This window comes from Pseudopodoces humilis, chromosome 14 (assembly GCF_049639895.1).
Source record: "Pseudopodoces humilis isolate 2021_Gansu_Grassland_sample_001 chromosome 14, ASM4963989v1, whole genome shotgun sequence".
Classification (NCBI taxonomy): Eukaryota; Metazoa; Chordata; class Aves; order Passeriformes; family Paridae; genus Pseudopodoces; species Pseudopodoces humilis.
This window is the reverse complement of record NC_142213.1, coordinates 2987168-3000750: the sequence shown is the minus strand read 5'-3', so window position 1 is coordinate 3000750 and position 13583 is coordinate 2987168. Positions and strand designations below refer to the sequence as shown.

Below are 13583 nucleotides of genomic sequence, written 5' to 3'. Positions count from 1 at the left end.
TAGATGCTGAGATGCCTGCTGTGGGTGGGGTTTTTTGGTTCCTTGAATGAAATGGGTTGCTGCCTTTTGGCTGGAGCTTGAAGGGGAGCAAGTGAAGGAGCCCAATAAAGCAGGATCAGAATTCTTAGAATCATAGAATAGTTTGATTTGGAAGGATCCTTTTGCAGGTCATCTAGTCCAACTCCCCCCTGCCATGGGCATCCTCAACTAGACCAGGTCTAGTCTAGCAAAGCTGCGTCCAAATGTTTCCAGGGATGGGGCATCCACCATCTCTGTGGCAACCTGTGCCAAGTGTTTCACCACCCTCCTTGTGAAACATTTATTTAATATCTCTAATCTCAAACGGACTCTCCTTCAGCGATCTGCAGCAAAGAGTTGGGAAGCTCAGGGAAGAGAGCTTAACACTCGATTTTTCTGCACCGCACCACTGAAGGCTTTCCTCTAGTGTCCTTCCAGGAGAACTGACGTAAATAAAACGAGCAAATGCAACTTCCCAGAGCTGGACAAGCGCCTCGCGGAAATGACAGCGATCCATCCCGGGACACGGCGGGGAGCGGCCCCGAGGCGGGGTTTGGGGGCGGCCGCAGCCAGCTCCACACCGCATCCCGCATCTCTCCGCGCCGCGTCCCGCATCTCTCCGCGTCCCGTACCGCATCTCTCCGCGTCCCGTACCGCATCTCTCCGCGTCCCGTACCGCATCTCTCCGCGCCGCGTCCCGCATCTCTCCGCACCCCGTACCGCACCTCTCCGCGCCGCGTCCCGCATCTCTCCGCACCCCGTACCGCATCTCTCCGCGCCGCGTCCCGCATCTCTCCGCACCCCGTACCGCATCTCTCCGCACCCCGTACCGCATCTCTCCGCACCGCGTCCCGCATCTCTCCGCGCCGCGTCCCGCATCTCTCTGCACCCCGTACCGCACCTCTCCGCGTCCCGTACCGCATCTCTCCGCACCCCGTACCGCATCTCTCCGCACCCCGTACCGCACCTCTCCGCGTCCCGTACCGCATCTCTCCGCACCCCGTACCGCACCTCTCCGCGTCCCGTACCGCATCTCTCCGCGTCCCGCATCTCTCCGCACCCCGTACCGCATCTCTCCGCGTCCCGCACCCCGCGCTCCGCACCGCGCACCCCGCGATGCCGGCGCTGCCGGCGCTGCTGGCTTTGGTGGCCGCGGCGCTGCTGGCGCTGCTCGGGGCCGGACGAGCGGCCGCCCCCGCCGCCTGGGCGCCGCTGAGGCGCTGGGCCCTGGGCTGCCCCCTGCTCTGCCTCGGCGCCTGCAGGCAGCGAGCGGCCGCGGGCACCGCCGAGCCGCGCCAGCCGCGCCCGCTCCGCCCCGACCCCCACGTGAGTGGCCCAGGAACCCCGGTCCTGAGACCCCCTTCCCTGGGACCCGCTTCTGCCACACCCTGTTCTCATACCCTGGCATCCCTGTGTCCCCCATCCCTGGCACTGCCATCTTCCTGTTCCCCTGGCACTCCATCCCCAGTCCACGTTACCCCAGTCTCGGAACTCCCATCCCCCGCATCCCCACATTACTTCAGAACACCTTTTCCCCTTTGGACTCATCCTGGACCCACAGCACCTCCACCCCACTGCATCCTCTGCATTCCAGCACCTTGTGTCCCCCTGACAATCCCTCAGGTGCTCCCGTTTCCTGCATCCTGGCCCCTGGCACCGCTCACTGTCCGACCCCATGTTTTTGAGCTCTCCTGTCTTTTGGCAGAGGTTTCCCTGCTGCTTGCAAAGCTCTCTGGCTGTTCTCGGGGTGCCTGCTATGAAATACAAAAAGTGAAAGTAAAATTTGATCCTTGAGCAGAAGCTTATGGAAAACAAAGGATTGCTGATCCTCTCCCCTCCCTTTCCTGCCTCCAGCTGGAGCTGAAGTCCATTTCCCTTTCCACAGGCACTCGATTCCTTGTACTTCACCGGCTTTGCAGAGACCAACAGGACCTTTGTGATCGCTCGCCTCGCCAGACGTCCCGCTGGCCTCTGTGAGATGTGGCTCTTCCTGAGGCTGGATGGGATAGGCGAGTTTGAAGTAAGTGCTGGATGTGAGGTGATGTTCAGGAGCTGTGCTTGACTCCTTTCTTCAACCTGTGATGGCATCCCAAGCCAAAATTTATGTTCTCTGCATCTTCACACCAGTAAGACAGCAGTGCTGTGTCTAAAGGCAGCGGTAGAAGTGGTCACAGTACTGGGTATGCCCCTTTTTCAGTAGGATCTGGCACTCACTCTCCCATAATCTGCACAAAACAGAATAGTTTCTAAAAAGTGGCTTATTAAACCCCCCAGGAAGAATTTGAGCATCCAGTCGTTCCAATCAGGTGCAGCACATGGTTAATGAGTTCCATTTTCTGCTTATGGCTGGTTTTTTTTTCCATTTTTTAATTTTAATGCTGTAAAATAATTTGGAATTGCCTCCTTAAAAGAGGAGGGAAAGCTTTTAGGGAGTTTTATGCACATCTGCTTCATTCTTGCTGAAAGGAAAGCTTAATCAGATATTATTAATCAGATTTTTGCCTGTGGATTTTCTTTTTTTTGTTAAGAGCAGGCTACATAGTAAAGAAGGAGAGAAGACCTGACATAAATCCCTTTGCACTCAGCTCTTATGTTCACAAATCTGTTTCACTAAGTAGCCATGTCCAGAAAAAGCAGAAAAAATCCTATTTGGAGAATATAGGGGAAAAAAAGAGGATTGATGTGCATTATTTTGGGGTTTTAGTAAAATCTAGTATAGCAAGACTGCTTTGTGGCATCCTCACAATTGAATTAAACAAATGTTTTCCTGAAATGTTTCCTCTTTTTAGCACCCACAGCATCCAAACATGATGGTGAGAGATGAATCCAAAGAGATCTGGAGTGGAGGAGGACTCACTATGGAATACTTGGAGCCCCAAATGTGCTGGAAGATAAATTTTGATGGATTACTCAGGTTTTGCAGCACTCCCTAATTTCATTTATCTACATGTAAAACCAAGGCTTTTTCAGCACTATCTGGAAATATATTTAATTTATTTTAAATTGAACTGGCTTGAACCAAAAGCTGCTTGGTAACTAAGACACTTTGATTTTTAAGGAATTAAAATATATCTGGTGGTGTAAAGTATTATAGATTCTTCTATTTCACCCAATTCCAAACATGTAAGAAATATGTTGTTTGCTTAGGAGTGATATAAAATTATACTGCTTTGCCTTGCAGGAAAGGATCCTACAGACAGCAGTGGAGTGAAGAGGAAGGAGAACTTGTACCAGTTAAATTCTCTTTGCAGTAGGTTTTTAATCTTTGCTTTTGGATGCTAAAAAGCTCATGGCTCATTTAAAATGGCGAAAATCGGAATTTTCTGGAAAAATACAAAGATTGCCTCTGTCAAAGCAGCAAGTGCACAACTTGGCCTAGTATGAGCTGAATGCTAACAATGTCCTTTTTTTCCTGTCTCTTTCTAGATGGGAGAACTCCACAGACGTTTTTAACTTTAATGCTGACAGCAACCCCAGCACATTTGCTCGTGCTTTAGCCCAGGAGCCGTGGAGCATCGAGCTCTTCCAGAGGATCAAAAAGTGAGGGGCAAGATTAATGTCTTCTGGGGTTAATAATAATTTTTTCTACAGTTCTCTTCAAGGTCTGATGTGTGTTATAATTGATTTTAGAAGGTAGGTTTAATTTGAAGTGCTCTAATAAAGGACATAGCTCCTGGTTTCAATGCCACACCACACCTGGGGAATCCAGCACACAGATGGGATCTTCCTGATATCTGAGTGAAATTCCTTCAGCATCAGGAATATTTCTTATTCTTTCTTTTTTCATTGATTTAGGCAGCTTCCAAAGTCAATGGTCCAGGTATAGCTAAGAAAAGGAATAGAATCCTGTGAGAAAGGAGCTGAAGTGGGTGTTTTAAATACTATACAAGCTCTGGAGAGCTAAAAAGATGAGAATCAACACTGTGCTGTCTCAACAGAAGCAGAAATTATGTATTCAATAATATGGGGGTTTTGGTGATACCTGCTGAGTTCTAAGCAGCTGCTGTTTGGCATTTCTCCAAACAAAGGGTGATGTTATATTCTGTCAGGGTGAAGATTTGCTGTTGTTTCACTCTCAGGTGTCTCATTTATGGAGCAGTAACTGGGAAATGTAGAAGTGATGTGTAAAATCTGGGATAGCCTTGGTCCAGATGCTCTGAAATTTCCTTCATTTTGGGAGACAAATCCATCAGATTGGCATTGAGGCTTCTTGAGGAGAACTGGAGATCTTGCCTGTGCTGATCCACTCCTTTCTTTCTTCCAGGCAGAGGGAGCAGCATTTCCGACATGAGCAGTGGGGCCAGTCTGTTGGAGAGATTGAAATAGAAAATTATGGGAAAACTGAACTTTCCCTCAAAGGCATTCGGAGCCACTCCTATGGTAACAGCACTGGAAGGAATTCCCTCCCTTGGGAATACCCTCACTGTGGCTTGCACTGGCAGTGAGATTAAGGATTATCTGTTAAAATAACCAGTTCCGTGCCTGGGCATGAAGTTCAGACATTCCAGAGGAAATACCATCACTGTTTTGGGGGCATACATTGCTTACCACGTTATCAGTCACTGGATACTTCTTTATCCAAAAAAGCTTTTGTGAAATCAGGTACTGCTAGTTCACATTTCTCAGGAATGGTGAAACTCCAGGTTGGGGGATTTTGTTCTTTTTTTTTGCAGGTGTCCGGAATTGGGCTGAGATTTACCGTTATGTCATGATTTTGGCACACTTTGAAGTAGGTATTAACATGACAATGTGCTATTTAACCAGGAAATTTTTCTGAGCTTCTCAGGCATATTTAAGTATCCAGAAATTAGGACTTGGGAACATCCATGGTGTACAAACAGAAGTGCTCACTGGGGGCACCATTAGCCCAGATCAGTGTTGGGAGCAGACTGTTTCAAAACTGCTGTGTGAAAACTGAGTGTGTGTGAAAACTGAGATTTTGCTCCACTGATTGAAGCAAAACTTGTTTGATAGCTTGACACAGTTTGTTTTGGCTTTTTCAAGAAAAATTAGGCAGGCATCTTTACAGCAGATATTCTCAGCTGCTGCAAGTGCCCAGCACTCCGTGGAGTTGCTGCAGTGTTGATTCCCATGAATAGGAAGCAAGAGGTGTTTGAGGCATTCTAAGCCTTCATGACAGCAGTCAGCAAATATTTCTGCCTGTGCTGAGCCATAACTCTCCTTTTCTGTGTGGGAAGAGGCAGTGCTGTGGCTGCTGGGAGCACACAGCCCAGGGACATGCTGAGGGCTGGCCCTGCCAGCTGCCAGCCAAGCCCAGCAGATGCTCCAGAAAAGACATTTCCTTTGCCAAGCCAGGCATAAATCAACACTCTCTATTATAGGCAGTGTTACAGGGGTTTAGACTGAATTCAGAATAAAAGTTCTTTTCCTAGCTTGGAAAATCCCACTTCTGTGCAAACCCTGGTTTATCATGTGCCTGTGAACTTTTTACTAAGACTGAGCTTTGGCAGCACAATGTGTATAACCAACCTCTCCCTGTTCTTCAGCTTTTCAAGACTCAAAGTGACTGTGGCTGTTCTGCCCCTAATAAAAAGCCAGCTGACTTCATTAAGAAGTTTATTGCAGATTGGAGTCCTCTTACCCTGAGTGTCTGTACATTTATAGCATCACAGGAGGCTTAAATTTGCCTCAGGGTGGCCCAAGTGGAGCATGAAGAGTCCAGACCTAAGGATGGAAGAGAAATTAGTAAAACCAGGAGGTTCCAGTTCCTTCTTAACATTTTCCCTATCTGCTGCTCCCAGACATAGATTAATATGGGTTAGAAGACAAGTCTGGTCAAAGTACATCAGTTTTGTACTTCTTTGCAGGCTTTGTTTCCCTCCTTTGTCCTCTTGCTGTGGGCTTTTTGTAGTTCCCATTGTCCTTAATTTGTCCTGAATGTGTTTGGTTTGTATTCCTGGATTTGTTTACAGCCAGATTTTCATGGAAGATGTAGTGAGAGGATTTTAAAGTATGGAGCACATTGCATAAGCTGAGTTCTACCCAGTGTCTTCTTGGTCCAGCCAGTGAAGGGCCCTCAGAAATGACTCTGCACAACTTTGGCTGCTTTTTCTCTCTCTTGCAGGATGGGACTGCAGCACATTTAACAGTTATCAGCATGCCAGCTACCACAACTCAGTAAGTGACCAAAGAACTTTATGTTGCTAAGAAACCCCTCATCTTAGAGGTGGCAAGAGCCGCTGTGCAGGACACCTGTGTGCAAATTCTTGCTTTGAACCTGTACAGCCCAATTTCCATCCACACCCTCATGCTCCCAGTTTTTCATTTGCAGTTAGTCACAAGGACAGCTTTTACCTTCCATTGCTTCCTTTCCCTTCAGTTGCTGAGGGCTGGTGGAGCTGCCTGTCTGTCTGGATGATTTAGAGGTACAAAGTGGGCACTTCCAGCAGCTTGAGAAGGTGTGTCTGACTCTAGTCTGCATTCCACAGGGAGCCCTGCTTTGCTGACTGGTGTTCTCTGCATCCAGAGGATTAAAGACCAATGTCCATGGCCCCAAGGTTGCTCCAAACCCCATCCAACCTGGCCTTGGACACTTCCAGAGATGGAGCAGTCACAGTTTCTCTGGTCAACCTGCGCCAGGGCTTCACCATCCTCACAGGGAAGAATTTCTTCCCAATATCTCATCTAACCCTGCCCTCTGCAGTGGAAGCATTTCCCCTTATCCTGGCATTCCAGACCCTTCTCCAAAGTCCCTCTCCAGCTCTCTTGGAAGTTCCCAGAGCCTTCTCTTCAGGCAGAACAATCCTAATTATCTCTGCCATTGTTCTGGGGCATTTGAGTTTTGGTTGAACTTTAAACCTGCTCCATTCCTCTCCCCTTCAGCCTCACTGTAGGTTATGTGTTTTTTCCTGATGGGAGGAAGGCTGGCATTGAGTGGTCCAACGCCTCCCTGGCTGAGCTGGCTGAGGATGGGGTAATCCAGGATGGCTATGGAGTCACTTTCACTTCTGGTAAGCTCAACACAGTCCAGCTACACCTGCCTTCATTTCTTGGCATGCAGTTCCTTTAGTGGAGGAAAGACTGTTCAGTGAGTTTCCATGTGATCCTGGGGAATGCATCATCTTACACCCCGAGAAATCTACCTAGAACCAGAAATTCATGGTTTGGGTTGGAAGGGACTTGAAGATCCTCTGGTTCCAACCCCACTGCCATGGGCACTTCCCTGCTTAAATTAAATTGTAGGTGTGGTGTGTCCTGGGTGAAATGTGCCCACTGCAGGATCAGGGCCAGAGGCTCCTGAGGGAGAGCTACAGATTCTGTTTGTGGTGACTGTTGTTTGTGCTAATCCACATAAAATAGTGATTTGCACTTTTTTGGGATGTCAAAACATCTGCTATGAGGTGGATTCAGCTGGAAATATGATTGATCAATTTGCTTGATTTACAAAGCAGACAGAACTATCACTCTTCAGAAAAAAATAAAAACCCCCATACACAAAAGTAATAGATATTGGGATTTTTTTTGAGATAAAATACTACTGAAAGTTGTTGACTTCGTTCCCTTTTTACTCTTCTCCAAGGTGGTGAGAGCTTTGATGTTTCTGCAGCTCTGGATAAGCAGACCTGTCCTGTGGTGTACAATGGTCTGACAGGGAGTGGAGTTTTCCACGAGTGCATTGCAGATTTCCAACTCAATGGCTTAACCCCAGGCTGGGGCCTGGTTGAATTTTATTACAGGTAAAATAATGACAGGCAAGAAGAGGTAAAAAACTTCCATCCTCCTATATTGACTTGTATATGTATATTCAAATATGTAACTCCATACATATTTGAAGCATAAATGCACTGATATTTTTACCTGATGTAAAAAAACGTTGCTCATTTAGTGCTTAATGTAATTATTAAGTTGTCAAGCACTCTGTATATTATTTGAAAAGGAATAATTGCCCAAGCATTTCATGGGTGCAGCAATTTGTTTGTTATATAGGTTTATGTGGGCTTTATATAGGTCTCCATATAGGTTTATGGGTTGTAGGATGCTCCATTCTGGACACTCTCTTATTTAGAAAATCTGTCCCATTATAGAAATGAAGAGTCCTCACCCCAAAGAGAAGCTGTTTACAGGGTGAAACTTGCTCACTCAAGGATTTGTGCGGACAGGATTTATTTGAACAGATAAATGTTCAGAAAATCCCCACAGGAATGGCTCTGTTAGGGGCAAAATTATATCCACAAAGAATGTGCTTCCCTTCTCAGTGCTGTTCCTCCTGCCACATGATTGTCACTCTTTCCCTGGAGCCTTTTCCACATGGAGTCTTTGCTCTCATGAAAGAAAAAGCAAATTTTGTTGTTTGCATTTAGTTTGCTTTTTAAAATAAACACCAGCCCTTGGCTGTCAGAGGAAACGCCATAAATGACTTTCAGGAGATGGAGAGCTCAGCTCCTTCCAAAAACCAGGCATATTTAAAGCACATAGAACAGGCCAAAAGTGCAAAGTACCTGCTGGTTGAACTCGAACCTGCAGCTGCTGCCAGGTGCCTGCTGCCTCCTCTGGGGCTGTCCAAACCTGCCTGGTGGAGGAAATGACCCAGCAGGGAAAGCCTGGGATCAAACCCAAACAGGGCACGTTCCGCAAGTCTGGACAGCCCCGGCCGGCTCTGGAGCCGCCCCAGGGAGCTTCATCTGACTGTGCTGACACAATTCCCGTCGGCTCCATCTCATATCTGCTCCCAAATCAACCCCATGGGAGAAATGAAAGGGTGGGGGTGTTGTTCTTCCTCCTTGCCACGAGACACCAACTCAGCATCGCTGCTTTTCCCGCAGGGACGAGGCCGCCCAGCCGGTTCCAAATCTGCAGCTTGGTTCCAAAACAGAAGGACCTGACCCTACCACCAATGCCTCTCCCCCATGATCATCTACAAGCTCATCCCAGCAATGTTAGCAAGCAGTAGCTTTCCAAAAAAATATCATTCCCCGCAAAAAGCAGCACTGGTTTGAGTGTAGAACTCATCACAGGACGCTGGGGAGGTCAAGGGTATAAAAGGATTTGGAGAGAAATGAGATATATTTTTATTAGTGCAGCTTTCAGTGGTTGCTAAGCAGGGTGGTCTGGAGGAAATTTGAAGGAAGTCTGATTGCAGGAGTGCACTGGGAGGGATCACTCCATGCTCTGTCCTGTGGTGTTTTTCCTAAACTTGCAGCTGCTCCCCACTGTGACGACCAGAACCTCAGGCTATGTGGATCACTGACCCAATTTAGCAGCTCCTCTCCACTCTCAGATTTGTTTTTGAAATAAAAACTGTGTATTTCTGAACTCTCTGGTTGTTACAGTCATTAAAACGTGGGAAAAACCTGTTACAGGAAACAGCATTGATTTGATAGTTTTGTCTGTGGCTGGGTAAAACATGAAGTGGAAGGAGCAGGAGAAAGCACTGCTAAATGAGGTGTCCTCTAGGAATAGCATTAATGGCCAAGAATAAGTGGTACAAACACGATTTTCCCATGTCTGAAGGAAAGCCAGGGTCTGGTAATCCAGTTTAGAAAGGGATCTGAATTCCTCATCATTCCCTTGTAGGTGCCTTATTAACCACAGCATCCACAGCAGTCCCTGGCCCAAGGTAGCCTATCCCTGCCTAGATTCATCTTGCCATTAATTACTGAATATTAAACATATTTAAAATATGCAAAAAAAAAAAAATAGTTAAGTGGAAAGTGTGGAGAGGAGAAATAGAGGAAAGACACCTATTAATTAGAATAGCACCACAATTCTATTTCAGAAAATAGTGAAATCTGGGTGCACATCTTTGTGTTTCTATAATCCCTGCTTAGGCGTGGAGGAGACTTTAACAGAATTTAAAGAATTTTTCCTTTCTGAAGAAGTGCTTACACTTATTGCTACAACAGCTTTTTTAATGCAGAATGGGTGCATGAATATAAAATGATTCCACCTGTATTTATGACATGTCCCAATTTGGGATGTGTCACTGAACAAGGCTGGGGTGCTGCAAGCCTGATGTGCTGTAACAGGCTGATTTTATCAGCTGTGACAGATTCCCATTCCCTAATTCCCTAATTCCCTAATTTCTAACCTCCTGCCTGTTCTGCACTTGAGCTGCACCCCAAACAGGTGCAGGTGCTGTGCCCCTCCTTCCATCCCAAACCACCTCAGGATGAGCCAAGCTGACTTCTGGATGCATTTCTTTTGGGATGGCATTGATCCAGAGCTTTGGATTTTAGCTGGACCTCTATAAACACTTCTCCAGTTACAGTGGTATTAAGAGCCACATTCTTGTGAGCCTTGCACAAACCCAGAGATGCCTTAAATCTGTCTGTGCTCTCGTGGTCTCGAGGTGCTGAAACAGGGAGCTTCTAAATTACTCCAGACAACGGTGCTTTGACAGGAGGGAAGGCCTTATGCCTCTTTTTACACCTCAGAAATCAGTCAAATAGGTAACTTTAGAAAGGTTAGAAAAATAACGATGTTATACATCACAGTTTGTTCCTATTAAGTGTGTGGCTTGTTTTGCTATGATCTCAGGAACATCTGTTCCTTTTTTCTGTGGAGCTCTTGTCATCTCTTTCCCTTTCACTTATTTCTTCAAGGCTAAAACATTAACATTTAGAAGGTGGAAGACTGGCACATAATAAAGCAAGGCTTTGGTGGTGTCAGAGCATGTAGATGATGAGAAAAATTAATTATGACTCTGTAATCGTGGTTTGAGAAATCACTGTAAAAAAATTCTCTGTCCAGGCCAAAAATTAAAAAAAAAAAAAAATCCCATCAAGGAAAGGATTGATCTGGCCATTTCCCAATTCCAGAAACTGGGCTTAGAAATAGGAATGCTGTGGGGAAAAGGCAGGTGTCCCCCAAATTATTGGAAGTTCATGTTGCTGCAGTGGAGGAGGCAGAGATGAAGCCTTCATCACTCTCCTTTCGTCTTCCACTTGTTTCTTTTGGTACCAGTGGGTGGAGAATTAGAGCACTCCTGAGATCACTTGGGAAAAGTTCAAGCAGGGTACAGCAAATGATTAATAAAGTTTGGAGCTGGCAGGTTTATTTGCCAGGTGATGAACTGCTGGTAGGGTATTTCAGCTCCAAGGACTGAAAAAAATTGACTGTCGGGGGTTTTCTCCCTGGATTTCAAATTACTTTATAGCAAGCCTGTGTCCAGGACACATGGAATAACTTATTTAATTTAAAATAAATCTCCCAAGCCCCACGCTTTGACCATATGAAGTGGTCCTTCACTTGCGGCTCCTTTCTCGGTGGAAAAATCCATCTTGGGAAGTGCTTCTGCAGCCCAAAAGCATTAATTTTGAGCCAAAAACACAATAAATGGAGGTGAGCCCTGGCCAGAAGTGAAATGCAGCATATGATCTGCATGAAGGGGGGCAGCTGCAGCCTCGCTGGGATGAGCTGCTTTCCCAGCATCTGGGAGGAGGGAACACCTGTAATTCCTGCTGCTGTCACGGCAAAATGCTCCCACCAAACCCTTGCACGTCCCCCTGGGGCTCCCTGCATGTGGAATTTCGGGATTCAGGCCTTGTAAAGAGGTCATTTAAAGGCTGTCAGCCCCAAACTGAGCATTTGCCATCAATCTGCCCCTGGCTACTGATGTCTAGAATGGTAAATATCTTACTGTGCTTATTTGTTCTCCTTCCTTCTTGCAATTTTTCATGTGTTCACAGCATAGCTATAAAGGCCATTTTCAGTGACATTGTATTTCACTGGCAGAAAGAAAGGAAGAAAAAAAGTCCCTTTTTCAGTTTGGATTTATGTTGTAGCTTTACAGTTGGTGAAGCAAAAGTGTAGCCCAGGGAGCTCTGTAATTTATCAACAGAAATGCACTGTATGGCCAAATTATCTCTGCAAAGCAACTGATTATTTCAAAAGTGGACTTTTCCCTCCATAAAAAACGTGCTCAGCAGCCAAATAACTCCAAGACATTGCAGCCAGAGTGACTGATAGCTACTCACTCCCTTCTCCCATTTACTGGAACCCTAACTCCCTCGCATCCGCCATAAAAACTCACATTGCTCTTTCTCCATCCAAAATTGCTCTTCCCTAAAAATGTGACTTTTTTATTGTTGCTCTCCCAACAGTCTCTGAGCTCAGGTGTCTGAAGCAAAGTCTCCAAAGGGAACTGTCCTGGGGGGCTTTTTGGGCCCCCCCTTTTGAGGTATTTTCCTCCCCTCATTAAAGCTGTAATTAGTTACCGCATTGATTTTCTTCAGCATAAAAAACTTTTATTAAACCATAGTGCAAGTGAAGTTCATTCTAATCTGGCCATAAAATTTTACGAGAGGTGTAAATCAAAGGGAGGAGTGGCAGCAAATGCTCTGGAACAGTTGAGCCCTGTTCAGGCTCCCTCAGTGGAGTTAAATCCCTCCAGGAGCAATTAGCCTAACGAGCTGCTTGGTCCTCTTATAAATAACGTCACTGATGGAGACATCTGGAGGTGTGTGCTCTGTGCACGAGAGACTTTCCAAATAAAAAGTGGTGAATGACCCTTTTTTTGATTCATCCACAGGGTGGGGGTGGAGGTGCAGATCTGACATGTCACGTTTTTATCCCGTTTTCCAGGAAAGATAAAGAAGGGAAAGCAGGAGTGACATTCTCAGCCGGAATGTCGTCTTTCATTTCTTGGTAGCTGAGCAGGGGACAGCGTGTCTGAAGCGCTGACCCCAAATTCATTGGTCAAAGAAGCCCAGAAATGACCCTGGGCACAATAAGCCTGGAGAGGGCTCATGGCTGAAGCCCTTGTCACAGTCCTTGGGACATCAGAGACTGGCAAGGGACTTCTGGCTGCTGTAGGTGTTAGAAATGGATTTGCAGAAGGAGACCCAGATGATGGCTGATGATTTTTTCCTTCTGCAAAATACTACAAATTATGCACACTTGATACCTTTTGAATAACCTCTTTTAACCTTCAAACCTCTCTTATGGATTTAGCACAGGAAATTCCACTGTTTGTTGCTTTTGCTGTCACTCCTAAATGCCCTTTGAGAGAGGGTTAGGTAATTGGTTCATAAAGAATGAAAAAAATTAATTATAAAATCAGGCTTAAGAATATTAAATAGTGTTTTGCAGAGGTGAGGAGCAGGAAAAGCTGTGAGGTTACACATTGGGCTGTGCTGCTGGTTGTCTTTACTAAAGCATCCAGATCCCAGTGTTTCCTTTCCCACTCTTGTTCCTGCTGTTATTCTAAGGCACGTAGGCTTCTCCCACATGTTTATAAGCTGATAAAACCATAATGCCAGGAATGTTTTCCTTCCTCTATTCCATTAGCAAAATAATTGACTTTGCAGATACAGCCTCGTTTACCCTGCTTTCCACACCAAAACAATAGTTGTGAATAAATGTCATAATTCATGGAGAGGTGAGAAAAGAGGAGTTTCTTGGTGTAAATGCTGATGTAAGAGCTGTGCATCTCCGTGTAGATGAGAAATGTTCTGCTCTGCTGTCACAATGGTGCCACAGCGCTGCTTTTCTGGGCTGGCAACCCTCAGTGGTGACAGCAGGGCTGACACAACGTTCAGCCCAAATATCTGAATAAATCCCAGCAGACATTGCTGAGCCCTAATTCGTAATTGGACATGTCAGGC

The 13583-nt window shown here is 46.1% G+C and overlaps 1 protein-coding gene across 1 annotated transcript; it reads left to right on the top strand.

Annotated features, from left to right (window-relative positions):
* The first annotated feature begins 1134 nt into the window (after positions 1–1134).
* LOC102111469 (uncharacterized) lies at positions 1135–9291 on the top strand. Its single transcript, XM_005528225.3, has 11 exons — positions 1135–1344; positions 1904–2038; positions 2808–2932; positions 3200–3268; positions 3445–3558; positions 4283–4398; positions 4692–4747; positions 6104–6156; positions 6862–6989; positions 7559–7715; positions 8802–9291. Exons 1-11 carry the CDS (start codon positions 1135–1137, stop codon positions 8887–8889), a joined length of 1251 nt encoding a protein of 416 aa, XP_005528282.3. The 3' UTR covers positions 8890–9291.
* Positions 9292–13583: the final 4292 nt, after the last annotated feature.

Excerpts from the sequence above, each read along its gene's own strand:
- LOC102111469 (XM_005528225.3), top strand. The coding sequence starts at position 1,135 with ATGCCGGCGCTGCCGGCGCTGCTGGCTTTGGTGGCCGCGGCGCTGCTG. Across the intron at positions 3,269-3,444 it reads CCAGTTAAATTCTCTTTGCA|ATGGGAGAACTCCACAGACG; the intron begins GTAGGTTTTTAA and ends GTCTCTTTCTAG. Across the intron at positions 3,559-4,282 it reads CTCTTCCAGAGGATCAAAAA|GCAGAGGGAGCAGCATTTCC; the intron begins GTGAGGGGCAAG and ends TCTTTCTTCCAG.